The sequence below is a fragment of the Gallinula chloropus genome, assembly GCF_964237585.1.
Source record: "Gallinula chloropus genome assembly, chromosome: 3".
Lineage (NCBI taxonomy): Eukaryota > Metazoa > Chordata > Aves > Gruiformes > Rallidae > Gallinula > Gallinula chloropus.
In genome coordinates this window covers 90,260,167-90,274,488 of record NC_140087.1, presented here as the reverse complement: position 1 = coordinate 90,274,488, position 14,322 = coordinate 90,260,167, and the positions used below count along the sequence as shown (strand labels likewise).

Here is a 14,322-nt window from a genome sequence, read left to right as displayed (position 1 = left end):
CAGCTGCGGGAATACAGCCCGTGTCAGTACCACAGTTTTCAGGGTGAAACCTTGAGATCACACCCGGAGTCTTTCCTGATGCTATATTTCATGACACATGTAAGTGTCAGAAACAAGTAAGAGAACGGACATAGATCAGATTGGTTTCAGGGACTTTGAAGTGCCAAAGAAGAAGAAAAAAAAGTGTGGGGAACAATTTGTGTGATCTCACTTGTTGGATTACACGCAAATGACTTCAAACAGGACTGGCTCATCACAGCAGAGCAAAATCTGGACGGTAGTTGTTGGTAATTCTTAGATGTCAGGGTCCACAGCATCTAAGGATCAGCTGCAGAAAGGCTCCATCATCCTCTCAGAAGACTTATCTGCTTGTCCTTTTGGTACTGTTTTCTTAAATGTCTGGGCTATGCACAGAATGTAATAGACGTTTTGCAGTTTAAGAAATGCTCATGTAGAGCAAAATTCCATTAGTCCGGAAGGATGAATGTGTTCAAGAAGCAGGAGAAGGTATGGAAGACAAAAACTGTACTAGATTAAAGCAGCACTGGAAACAAGTGGGATAGGCATGGTGCTGTTTTTCTATCTTAAAAAAAAAAAAAACTCTCTTGAGTTGTATATATAACTAACCGCTTGTCTCAAAAACCACCACTCCTGGAAACTGGCTTAGCAACTTCCACTCCAAAATATTTGAACAATATTTGCCAGAGAGACAGCCCTGCCCTGAGGAACTGCCCTGGATGAAATGCTGTTACATGTTCTATTTTGCATAGTTTGCCTGAAAAGTGATAAGTACAGCTTGGTGGCTTGGTGTTCACATCTGGATGACGTAGTAAGGTCTTTTCTCTGCACTGTGAAGAACAGCTTGCGAGCAATAGTGTCAGTTTAATCTGTTTTCTACTGCTTAACAATTCTCTTAGCTTGCTTTTATTTATCCATCTAGCTGTCTGTCTGTTTGTCTATCCTATCTATCCTATCTATCTATCTATCTATCTATCTATCTATCTATCTATCTATCTATCTATCTATCTATTTTACTTCTAAGGTAATGTGAAACAAATCCTAATTTTCAGGGGAGATGCTTTTTCATCCTGCCAGCTTGGGTAATGTTCTGTTCATGGTTTGCTTAACAGCAGCTGTGGCATATACGTGCATAACTTTGGAAATAAAAGATATGCAGAGAAACAGACATGAGAGAAATTCTCTACAGGTCATTTTCACAAACTACCTGTTCTTAAGATTACCTGACAGTAGCCTGTGGACTGCATGTCAGAGCTGTAGCATTTAGTGTTGTCAAGATTATGATCTGCACAGATGGTGGGAAAACAGCAGATTCTGCATATTATCTTTTCAAAGCTAGGAATATAAATCAGTCACTCATCGTGAAATCGGTAGCTGATTTTTACTCTAATACAAGTCTTTTGCTAGGAAAAGTGTAAATATAAAGGTGTAAGTGGCTTGGTCTGAGATGCCTAATTTGCAAAGTTGTTGATCAGGTAAGAGAGATTAGTTATAATTGTTTCCAGGTTGAATCCTGATCCAAGGTTTTTTTCCCACCAGAATTCTCAGTCTGTCTTCTCTTGCCACAGACACTCATTACCATCCGATATATCGTGATGATACCTGACAATTGCCGGTCCATATTCAGTCTCCTTTGCCCAATATTTCAAACCATATTCACTGAGAGACTCCAGCACATATGATGACTAGTAATAAAGCAATCAAAGAAGTAATCAGACTTCTGAGCTCCACATCAACATACAATTCAGCAGCAACTGGTGATAGAACCTTTCAAAGCAGCCACCTCCTAGTGACAGACTGCTGTCTGTCTTGATCTTTCACTTACTTCCCAAAGAGTCCTAAGTGAGGAGGCAAAATAGGCTTTCAGAGGGAGCCTTTCTCTTCCCATCCTTTGAGGAGTTGAGGCTCCTTTGGTTTATTAGCACATTCTTCGAGCCCTGCTGAGCTCAGATTTTCCTCTTGGAAAATCATTGCTCCAGTGCAATCCCTGTGTCAACCAGATCAGTTGAGATTCAGAGTGCCAGTTCAAAGCACTGCTTGTAAATCACTTTATGTCATTACCTTGCTGATGGCAGCTTTTGACATGATGCTGTAAACAGACCTTGAATGAGGGTTATGTGTCTGCAGACAAATTATCTACATGCTTGGTCAGAATTATTTGCGCTTTAGCAAGGAAGAGCAAGTGAGTAAGGCAACCAAAGCTAAATTTATGTGGCTGAGTACCATGACTTTTTGGGTCAACTGCCATTCTACTGAAGAACAAAAATAGCTGCTGAATATTGACTGTTAAGAGAAAGAAAAAAGCCATTCAAAATTAATTTCCCAGTGATGTGACAGATACAGCCTAATGTGCAGTATCTCACAGATATGCTAGCATATGATTTCAGATACTATCCTGAGGAAAATTAGGAACAGAGTGAAAAAAGAACCTGGAAGAGAACACAAGTACCAACATATCATAAATTCAGTAATTTTTTCCATTGATTTTTAACTAACAAATAAATAAGATGGGAAGGTATAAACCAGGACTCTCTGCTGAAGTAACTAGACACTGGAGGCTGTAATAAAGATTCAGCTGCCTTTTGAGTTAATGAAGAGCCTTACACATGCTTTAGAAATGGTCTTGTCCTCTAGATAGACATTGTAGCAGCTTCCCTTTCATACAGAGGTACTTGAGTTAATTGTAAATGAGCCAGTAAAGGTATTGGTAGCTCAGTCATGGTTCATCACAATGACTGAGTACTTCTGCTAAGTAGTATGTGCTAGCTAGCTTGGATATTTGGGTTTTGGTTTTTTTTCATAGAGAAACCAGCCAGATGTAGGTGTCTGCAGATCGGAAGGTCTCTGAGCTCTTCATTACATATACTTACAGTCTGCCACGTGTGAGCTTCCTGTATCCTTCTGTGGTGGAAATACTTGTTGCTGATTCCTGAATGAGATCTATTAACAGGAGCAGATAATGGTTGAGCCATGATTTTAAATCACATCATTTCAGGAATTGTAATTTAACTTACAATTAAGTTGATGTGGGTGGGATTTGGGTTTGAAGGTCTGTTAAACTTGCTTTGTGTGTATGCTCATACATGTTTGGGTTTTTTTCAATAGGGTCAAGTTCATCATCAAAGATTTACGGTTATGGAATATGGTAAGTGTCACTTAAGGGCATTTATTAGTGACCAAAATTGGTGATTGATTCTCCATTAACTTAGAGTTCAGAGAGGCTAGCTTCCCTTGGCTAACACTCCCAGAAATCCTAATTTCCAGGTCTCTTGCATCTCAGTCTGACTCTGTCCTGGGAAAACCAGAGTCTTATCAGCTGCCCTGTTTATCTTGGTAGTTTTCATGACCTACTGCAGTAGTGCCTGGATATCATGCAACCTTTAAAATACTTTCCTTAAGCCTATGAGATGCAGTTATTGTCCTTGTTTTGCCAGGATTGTGCAGTCAATGTGTTAATCACAAAAGATCTGTATAATGTCTGATCATGAATCTTGCTGATGATTCTGCAAAGGCTGAGTAAGCTGAATGTTTTATATTTGAGCTTTACAGATTTGTGTGCAGGCTGCTCTTACAATGCTTGGTGCTCTCAACAAAAAGTCTTAGTCTGAAGCATGCATAGGGATGGGTTACAACTACATCTTACCTTATATTCCTTAGGAAACTGTAGCGGTCTTTGTCATATTGCACATTCTACCTTCATTACTTAAAAGAAAAATATATTATTTCTTGTGTGAATGTAGTATTTTCTGTATTTTTTTTTAGTTTTACCAAAATTTGATGTTGTGATAACAACACCATTATACTATTCTTTGAGAGAGGAAGAAGTAACTGGTGTTGTCACTGCAAAGTAAGTAAATTGTTGATATAATTGTCACCTTCACACTTAAGAAAATTATTGTGGGCCTCCATAAGTGTTAAAGTGAAAACTCACATTTAAACTGATAAAAAAGAGATTTATAATCTAAACTACCTGGCTAGCTTCCACTTCTAGTTACTGGATTTTGTTGTAACAATGTTAGCTAGATCTTCAGGCTTATAATTAGGTCTTTTGGTCTTGTAAAGGTATTTCTAGAATATAGGCAAGATACTTTTAGCTGTCTTATTCATAAAATTTTTGGAATCTTTTGCTTATAAAGTATATTTTGAGGCTTTTTATTTGTTCTTATGGGTCTTTTATGGTGCTCTCAAACTTATCATGCCAGGATCTGTTGGTGGAGTAACTATAGTTTATTAGATCAGTTGGAAAATTATGCAAACTTCTATGCACATCCTTCTTGATCCAATTTATCCACACTAGATTAGAACCATAGGCTTTTTCTGCCTAAAAAAGTAACTATGCCAAAATAACTATAAAGGGTGAAGAATTAAATACTTTTGAGAAATTCAGAAAAGCCTATACTGTAGGCTATTGTATATGTAATATTTTGTTTTTCAGCTGGAAAAATATCTAGAAAAAATGTAATATTCATTAATCCCAAATAGAACTTAATTTTATTTTTGTAAGATGAGAGCCAGATGGAGCTACCTGATAGATCCATTCAAGAAGACCTGAAACAAGAGGTCTTTCTTGGGTTATTTAGTTCCATAAAATACATATTTTCTAAATGAGTACTCCATTTATAAGTAAAATGCAGAAATTACTAACACACTATTTAAATTAAATTTTGGGGTTGAGAAAAAGCTTCCTTTCCTTGAGGGAATGCAACCTAATGTTATAGACCTGGTTTTCTCAAGTTTTCCTCAGTTTTTTTTAACGCATTCTGTTTTGCTTTTGGAATCTATTATATGCCAATGTGAATTGTTTTCCTAAGTTGTTTTGGTTTTCCACACACAGGGTACTTAACTCCTTCATTAGGCTCTCATAAGGTGTTTGAAAATGTACCTGCCTCTTGCAATAAATCCAGACCCGGATGCAGTGCCAAAGTTGTATTGATATGTCATAATTATTTATAGGGTATGATTTAATTCCTGGTGACTGTTTTTATAGGCATAATGCCTCTGTATACAAGTAGTTTATATACCATTTACACTTGTAGATGTCATAAAACATTTTTACTTTCTCATCCCTGGAGTATCATTAGATTATATACAGGGATGCTGCCCAATGGAAGTATTGTTTCAAGGTTAATGGCAGCTTATTCCTGTAATTAGGCCTGCTCAGAAAGACTGAATTCAGATGCAAGACAGTGTTGTCAGAGTTCTTCCTGTAACTACACTATTTGATTATCATTTCCTTTCTGCTTTTCAGTTTTGATATCACTTAAGTGGCTGCCAGCCAAATCCATAATGGTTTAAAGTACTTACATTTATTGCTTCTGAATATATTAATAAGGACAGACTGGAATGATTTTGGGTTTCCCTGCCCCCATCTTTCTTTGTCATTCTATAAGGACCAGGCCTGATAATGTCATGGTTTCTCTTACATATAACTTGGAAATATTTGTACAAAATTTGTGGTTTATGACTGGCTGCTAACTGCAGATTGTGAATCAGTGAATATGTTACACTTCTCAGTTTTGCCACAGCTGCAAATTATGTTTGCCATGTAATAATGCCATCATTTCTTTGTACTGTGATTAGTAAATTGTTTGAATACAAGTATCTTGAGACCTCTCATTTTGTATCTCCAGCATTTGGGACGCATAACACCTGCACTTCCCTTGCCCCATTGTAAATCCACTGTATATTAGTTATGATGATTAGTTGGTGTTTTGTAGAGTAACTTTCTTCCAGTTTAGCTTAATATACTTAAATTCCCTACAATGTATGGTAGTAGTAGTAATAGGTTTGTAGAGCTCATGTGCGGGAAAGAGCAGAGTGTCCCAAGATGATGAAGGGAGTGGAACACCTTCCTTCTGAGGACAGGCTGAGGGAGCTGAGCCTCTTCAGCTTGGAGGAGACTGAGGGGTGACCTTATTAATGTTTATAAATATGAAGTAGATGATCTTTTGAAGTCACTTCCAACTCCTAACGTTCTGTGCTTCTGTGATTCCCACTGCTGTATACCTTCTTCAGGTTTTGGGCTCCTGATTTTAGTGTCAATAAACTGGCCTTAGTATTGAAAGCTCCATATTTCAAAGCACAAATGTAATCTAGCGATATTTGAGACCAGGGAAATTTTATTTTAGTGGAATCTCTTGCCTTCAGAGCTCTTCAGAAGCCCAAGCCCTGGAAGTAGTGCGTTGATTGACTTTGACTTATTTCAGGTACATGTATGGAAAGCCAGTGAAAGGAACTATAACAGTCACTTGCCTTTCTGTCTCTTACTGGACAAATAAGAGAAACATAACAACAACAATGGAGGTGAGTCTTTTGTTACCAGATTATAGTGTTGTAGACTCTAAGGCTATGTCTCCTGTTGTAGGTTAAATACACCCAGGACCATTCTCAAGTGCCAAGTTCAGGTGTCATGGTCTATGCAGTGATTTTTATGGATAGCTTTAAATTATCTTTAATTTCCAGAACAAAGTGCCTATTTTCAGTCTGCTTTTTGGGAATGACACTTGTCTGCTCTGGTCTCTTGAGCTGTTCATGGAAATGATTTTGGAGAGGGCTAGTTGGCCCAGGTAGAAAAACTCACCAGGAGCCCCTGTTGCAGTGTAGGTGATGGAGGGCCCTTGCCCAGGAATGCTCCCTGGCCTTGTGTGTGCCAATGCACACACAGCCCTGCATTACAAGGCCAAAGGAGGCCACTGCAATTGTTTAGTTGGGGCTCTAGCATGGTAGAGACCAAAGTGTTTTGCCTACTAATTGCCTAGTAATTACATTGGAGTAACTGTACTAGTTGTAACCTGGAGCACGAAATTTTAAAAAAGCAGGTAGTTTTGATCTGAAGACTCAAAAATGGTGATAGATTCATGGCATCCTTTTGCAAAATCAGGTGTTTTACCCTTGAGCTGTGGACTATGTTTAAAACAGGTGCAACTTCTGCTAAACGGTGTGCCTGTCGCTTTGTGAAGGCTGACTTCCACAGTTCTGACTTCAGTGCCTTCAGTCGCACTTAGCCTACAGAAACTCTGAGCCCATGGATGCTGGACAGGGTATACCCACCTCCTCAGGCAGGAACCTGATTGTAGTATTTTTCTGTAGAGTGTAGCCACTGCTGCTGTGACTGTGTAGAAGTGGATAATTCTAGATATTAGAAAAAAAATACATCCCCCCCCCCCCCCGAAATATAACTCTGTATAGCATTCTTGGCTCTAAAAAGTAATGAACTTCTACTGGATTTAATAAAAATGGTTACTGAAAGCAGAAAATAAAGGTTGGTGTTAATAATTTTGTGTTGTTGACATTCCAGAACTTGTATGTAGGGAGAGCTACAGGACGTAACCAGAAATAAGCTGTTGCAGATCAAAATGTGTCCTTGGATTTGCTAGTTCAGCAGTTTTTTTATTTCTACATTGCAGATAAATGGATCTGTGAATGTAACCTGTAACAAGCTTATGTTGCAAAGCTTGAATGCTGATCAGTCGTGGCACCACGGTGACAGTGATTACACAGAGCCGATAGAAATTATCGCAGTGGTCACCGAGTCGCTCACAGGTATGTGGCTGATGCTTTCTGAGAGAAATCCAAAATGGTGGTGGTACAGGAAGAGCTTACTGCTTTGTGGAAGGGCTTCAGAGCACTAGAAAAGCAGCACATACTGATGGCAGCATGAGCCATCTGCATGCAAATCTATAATCTGAAAGAATATATTACCGGAACTGTTGCTTGCCTAGATGTTAAATAGTTCAACCAGCTGTTCACTCAGTTGAATACAGTCTACACCAGATGACATAAGAACGCAAAAGATTTGTTCAGATGGGGGATTAAGTCAATGACTGAGAAAAAGCAGGCATAAAGATGATTAAGGGTCTGGAGCATCTCCCCTGTGAGGAAAGGCTGAGTGAGCTGGGACTGTTCAGCCTAGAGAAAAGAAGACTAAGGGGGGGACCTTATTAATGTTTATAAATATCTGAAGTATGGGATGCAGGGGGGAATGGCCACCCCCTTTTCAGTGGTCTGTGGAGACAGGCAAAGGGGCAATGGCTGCAAGTTGGAACATAGGAAGTTCCGCACCAACATGTGGAAGAACTTTTTCACAGTGAGGGTGACAGAGCCCTGGGACAGTCTGCCCAGGGAGGTGGTGGAGTCTCCTTCTCTGGAGATATTCAAGACCCATCTGGACACCAACCTGTGCAATATGAGCTGGGGAGCTGCTTTGGCAGGGGGGTTGGACCCGATGATCTCTTGAGGTCCCTTCCAACCCCTATGATTCTATGATTCTATGATAAAGAATTGCTAGTGTTAGCCCGAGTTTTACAAACTTAAGTTTAATTACAAACTTACGTTACTTGTTTGTTTGCAAACCACATAATTTCTCTGGCCTCACGTTGCCCATCATCTTTACCCTCTTCTAGACCAGCTGATTTGCAAACGGAGACTTCTTCTGAGTTCATGTTTCACTGTATCTTGCGTATTAGAATAAAAACCCAGAAAAAATTATGCTTGTCCCAGAACTAGCTTTTATTGTGGAAACCCCAGCAAGGTGAAGTTGGCTGATTTGGGATTCTTAAATTCCTTCCTTCTGCTGTTTTGACATAGTCTGTGTGGAGTAGAGCACTACATAGTATGGCTTATTTAGTGTTGTAGAGAACAGTACCAATAATGTATACCACCACTGTACTGATCATCAGCTGAAGGGATGAAGAGGTATAGGGATGGAAATGGTGAAAAAAAAAATAGATTTATTTAAAAATCATGGACAGTAAATAGTGTTGCTGCTAAAGGAATATGTATGTAAAAAATACATTGTCTAAACACATACAATTATTCAACAGGAATCTCCCAAAATTCAAGTACCATCATATTTCCAAAGCAGAGTGACTATTTTATTGAATTTATGGACTACTCTAGAGTTATAAAACCCTCTCTGAACTTCATAGCTACTGTAAGTTCTTTTGTTTCATTATGATTTGTGCATAATCTAATATGAATTCTCCTGCATTTTTGCTTAGATACCAAAATTTGCCTCAGATTTTTAAGTATAATTTACAGATTTGTTTTCAAATTACCTCCTTTTCATGAGACATCATCAGTAAATGCTAACCTTAGCGGTATTTGCTCTATAAAAGGATAAAGTGGCAGGGAATACTGTAGTGTTGGTGGGATATACATGAGTACAGTCTGTCAGCATTCTTATGGAAGAAAAATCTTTTCAGTTTCCATTCTGTGACAGTGCTTTAAAAGAATAGAGTAGTTAATGTGTTCCAACCCTCTTAATAATATTTATTTCTAAAGTACATATTTGTGTGTATGCGTATGTATATATATATATTTATACTTTCTATAATGCATATATATAAAACTAAGCAGCTGTTAAAAAATTCAGTGACACTCATCAGACTACATTGTCATGAAGTGAAAGTGTCTTTTCTGCCTTCTCTCTTGTTTTTCTCATACCAGCTGTTGTCCTCTTATAGAAGTATTTAATATTCTTTGTGCTGCCTGTTGTCTGCATTTAGTATTTCTGTGTTTAGCAGAGGTTACATATTGCTTCACTGCATTTTTCTTGGAAAAGGGAATTGACTCGACAATTCTTGAGCCTTTGCTTTGTAGAAATCAGACCTAAATACCAATAAAATAGGCTAAAAATGCACTTTCAGAGTAGGCTGGCACAAGCAATAGCTTTATGTTACCCTGATCATTTGGGTCTTTGGTTTTTGTCCTTTTCATTTTCCTTGCCAGCATCCCAGATTGATTCCAGCCCTGACCTGCTTCTTCACAGAATCATAGAATACCATGGTGGAAGGGACTTTAAGGATCATGGGGTCCAACCTTGCTTGGCAAAAGCACGGTCCAGACAAGATGGTCCAACACTCTGTCCAGACAAATCTTAAAAGTGTCCAGTGTTGGGTAATCTCTCCCCTGGGGAGATTATTCAAATGGCTGATTGTTTTCACTAGGAAAGGTTTTCCTCTTCTTTCCAATTGGTATCTCCCCAGGAGTAACTTGCACCCATTACCCCTTGTCTTTTCCTTATGACTCCTTGTAAAAGGGGACTCCCCACCTTCTTTGTAACCACCCTTTAAGTTCTAGAACATGGTGATGAGGTCACCCCTAAGTTTCCTTTTTTCAAGGCTCAAAACCCACAATTCTCTCAGCCTTTCTTTATACAGTGGGCTTCCCAGTCCTTGGATTGTCTTCATGGCCCTTCTCTGAACCCTCTCCAGCCTGTCCACATCCTTTTTTGTATAGCAGGGGCCAAAACTGAGCACAGTATTCCAGGTGTAGCCTGACAAGTGTGAAGTAGAGTGGGATAATGACTTCTCAATCTCATGCAGCCCAGCATCCTGTTAGCTTTCCTTGCCACTGCAGCATGCTGTTCACTCATATTGAGCTTGTTGTCTACCTGAACTCCCAGGTCCCTTTCCAAAGAGCTGATCCCTAGCTGGGTAGTTCCCAGCCGGTGCTGTGCTCCTGGATTATGTTTTCCCATGTATAAGACCTTACACTTAGAATCATAGAATATACTGAGTTGGAAGGGACTCATAAGGATCATTGAGTCCAACTTCTGTCCTTGTTGAACTTTGTAACGTGCCTACTCTTCCAGACTATTCTTCCTATGCCAAAGATGAGCTAGCTGAGTGGTGGGTAGCTGAAGCACTTAGCGATGCTTGCAACTGTCAGAGAAGGAAGTGTCAGTTACGGTCCCAGAACAATGTGAAGGAACAGCTGCTGCTATTTGTAGTAAGTGGAGGTGTGTGTATGCTGGACAGAGAGAGGATAGTAAAGTAATGGCAGAAGAGGCGAGGTAGTGGATTGACAGACCTCTGGAATGAAAGAGAAATGGGAAACATTAGTGCTTTTAAATATAGAAGTTGAATTTTTGCAGCGTATAATGTGGAAGGAGAATGGTTTTACTATGGATGAGAATCTGCTTGAATATGGGAATAAGCATCAATATAAATTGTAGTGCTGATTGATAGATGCTGGAATGAAGAAGTTACAGACTGTCAAATTTTGGCCTGTTTTAAGTCTTTTCTTTAGCTCATTTTATGAATCCATAAAGACATCCGGCTTGGGACTGTCTGTGTTCATCTGACACGTTTTTCTGCACATGATATTAGGTTGTCCTTTGCGGTACTGGTGAGATACATGTGTTAAAATTAAATATTCTAGCTTCAGGTAGGATATGCATAATTTTCTGGAGAGTCAGGTGTTTTCAACAGGAATAGTAATTGGGAGAGCCGAAAGGCTGATCACCTTTTGGGTTCCATCTTCTTTGCTTTTGCTCTTTTTTTGCACTCCAGAGTAATGAATAATTTGTTTCTTGGCTGAATTGCCTACCTGCAGGGCTCACAAGGAATTAAAAATAAAGTTTCTGCTGTGTGAGAAATCTGAGGCTGCCCTTAGGGTTTTTTTTTATATGATGCAAGTACAATTATATTGTTTCCTGTTATGTGTTGTGAATTTTAGTCTTAAACTTTGATAGGAATTTACTTTCTTTTTGTTTTCAGCTAAAGGTGACACGTTCTGATAGCAATCAGCTGACAGCCGAAGAGAGGCAGAATCTTGTCACAATCACTGCACAACAGTCAGATCTGTTTTATCATCACTCTTCACTTTTTCACCTTGAGAATGAGGCAACAGAGGAGAGAAATCTGACAGTCCATGTCCTGAATTACACTGTCCCAGAAAATGGAATAATTGATATTGAGTTTCCAATCCTGTCTGATACAAAAACTCTGAGAGTTCAGGTATTGCTTTGTAATATGTTGCTTTGGAACAGCGACACACCAAATTGAGCCGACTCTGATCAATGGATGCTGTTCCTGCCACCTGCAACGGCTTATACATCACCTACTGTTATTTTCCTTACTTTGTATTCATGTCAGAGCTGGGAAGACGGATCCTGTCTAAATGTGATCTAAATAATTGCACCAAGATGGCAAGGGAAAAAAGGAAACTGATTCTCCAAGCAGTGAAGCGTCCCTGTACTGCCGTTACTACCATGCTCTTGTAGACAGTAACATATATGTGAGCATCACACAGAGTTTATTCTTTTGTTAAGAACTTTATTTTCCATTCTCTCACAGGCAGAGTTCCTCGGCAGTAGTACCAACATAGGTGTTTATGATGTGTTCAGCTCCCCCAGCCAGACTTATCTCCAGGTTAAAACGGAGAGCCAGGATATAAAGGTACAGTCTGAGACAAAACTTGCCAAGATAAGAATAGTTCAAGTTAATCATCATGTTTCCATGCTCATTCATATCAATCATGTTCTCTATCTAGGCTGGGAAGCCTTTTGAGTTGAGTATTGCAAGCAACAAGCAAGTGAGGGAGTTCCACTACCTGGTAAGTTACTGATGTTACATACAAGGACAACCCAAGATGATTTTAACCAGACCTAGAAATACTCCTGTGAGTGGAACGTGATTGAACATTACAGAGATTAAGCATTTTTTATTGTGCTTTGTGAAAGAGGTGGCACAAGCACTCCTTTTCCACTAGCATGGTCCTTTTTTGAAAGAGAGGCCTGATTTTGCTACCTAGATATGGGTGGAAGCAGGGGGGTGAGAGAGCCTGTATGCAGGTTCAGAACTGTCAGGTTGTGAGAAGACCTATGTCCTGAGAAAACAGATGGTCCAGTAGGCAAGGTAGCATCGTTAACAAAGGAACCTTGTCAGAAGCATTTTAAAATAATGGCTTGGCTAATGGCTTATTTAATGGCTCAACTGCTGTACTCTATCTTACAGCATCTGAGTTGAAAGGTTTATTATACATACCATCATCGGTCTCCCATCTTGTACTTAATGTATGTCTTGTACACAGCCTATACCATAGTAATTATAACTGCAGTTCTTTTCTTTTCCTTCAGGAGACCTTAATAGGAAACCGGATAAGGGAAACCCTAGGGCAATATAAAATGTGGGCATTCATGTGCATTTTCTAAAATAAAAGCACTCTCTAGCAGATTTAAAAAAAAAATCAGGTCCATGCAGTGAAAGACATGGCTATGTCTTCATTAGTAACTAGTACGGCCCAACAGGAATAGATTTAGTGTGATAAAGTTGATGCTGTGGGCCTGAAATCCAGGTGTTCTGAGGTAGCTTCAGAACTAATCTGATCTAGTAAAGTGAGTACCTGTTCTTAGTGAGCCTCAATTCACACTCTCCATGGTGCAAACCAAGGTGTGGTAAGTCGGGGTGTGTGGGAAAGTGTGTCTTTGAAAGTTGTATTCCTGATCCAAACTCAAATGTTGTTACAGATGACCCACATGATCCAGATGTGTTAGTGTTGCATTTTTATGTTCTTGTAGCACACGTTGCACTGTGAACTCACCAATGTAGTTCTTGATTTGCCCATATTGATACAAGAATTTAATCATAAGAACAATAAATCAATTTCTAATATTTAAATATTACTTTGGCCCCCTGTTCCACACCCAGTCTCATAGAACTGGTCAACCACTTAGTAAAAAGAAAATATCACAGCTATATATCCCTTCTTTTAATGGCTATTTGCAGGAGGAATTGCAGAATTTATGAGACATTGAGATACCAACAGACTGTTTCATTTTTCCCTTTCAGGTGTTATCTAAGGAGCAAATTATGGCTTTTGGCACAAAGGCTGCAAAAACATTCACTTTAACAGCGGAAAATTCATGGGCTCCTTTGGCCTGTATAGTTGTGTTCTACATCGATGAGCATGGAGTTGTTATAAATGATGCTCTCTCTGTCCCTATTCAGCCTGTTTTGGATGACAAGGTACCTATGTTGAAGTCAACTCTGAGACCATGTTTTTGTCTGTTTGTTGCGTGTTAAACAGTGGTTTGGGTCATAGGATTGTAAATGAAAAATCTTCCTCACTGAGGAACTAATCTGAGGTTTGTGTAAGTCCTTGGAAAGACTTTTGGAATACTGCTACAGTTGGAGTCCAGCTGCTTTGCATATAGGGCTACTTTGCACATAGGGCTACTTTGCATATGAAAGAAAGCTCTGTTTGCCCTGTGTCGTCCACATAAACAGATATGCAGCATCTTCTTGTGTTTTTAATAGTTTGGTCAATTCCTGAGCCAAAGATTGCCCTTCCAGCATAGTGAAAATATACTCAAAAGCGCTCCAAGTGTGAAATTGTAACTGTTTATGAAGACCTTCTTCTATCTAGGCAGCGGTCACATCATATGCAGTGAGATCACAGGGAGCCCAGCATACAGCAGTGCTCTGAGGAGACTTTGCAGAAGGATCTTCTTTCCACAAGCTGAGAGGGCTCCTCCCTTTCCTTGTCAAAGTGCAGAGGCAAATTTTTTTTGGGCTGTGT

General features: G+C 39.3%; 1 protein-coding gene across 1 annotated transcript in view; it reads left to right on the top strand.

Moving 5' to 3' along the window:
• Positions 1-14,322, top strand: part of CD109 (CD109 molecule) — a gene marked incomplete at both ends in the record, with an annotated part of 79,007 nt that overhangs the window by 29,230 nt on the left and 35,455 nt on the right. The window contains 9 exons of the mRNA XM_084261152.1: positions 3,124-3,163; positions 3,781-3,865; positions 6,225-6,321; positions 7,425-7,560; positions 8,841-8,950; positions 11,520-11,759; positions 12,099-12,200; positions 12,295-12,357; positions 13,593-13,769. Coding sequence (XP_084117278.1) covers positions 3,124-3,163; positions 3,781-3,865; positions 6,225-6,321; positions 7,425-7,560; positions 8,841-8,950; positions 11,520-11,759; positions 12,099-12,200; positions 12,295-12,357; positions 13,593-13,769 — 1,050 coding nt within the window. The remainder of the gene's footprint in view (positions 1-3,123; positions 3,164-3,780; positions 3,866-6,224; positions 6,322-7,424; positions 7,561-8,840; positions 8,951-11,519; positions 11,760-12,098; positions 12,201-12,294; positions 12,358-13,592; positions 13,770-14,322) is intronic.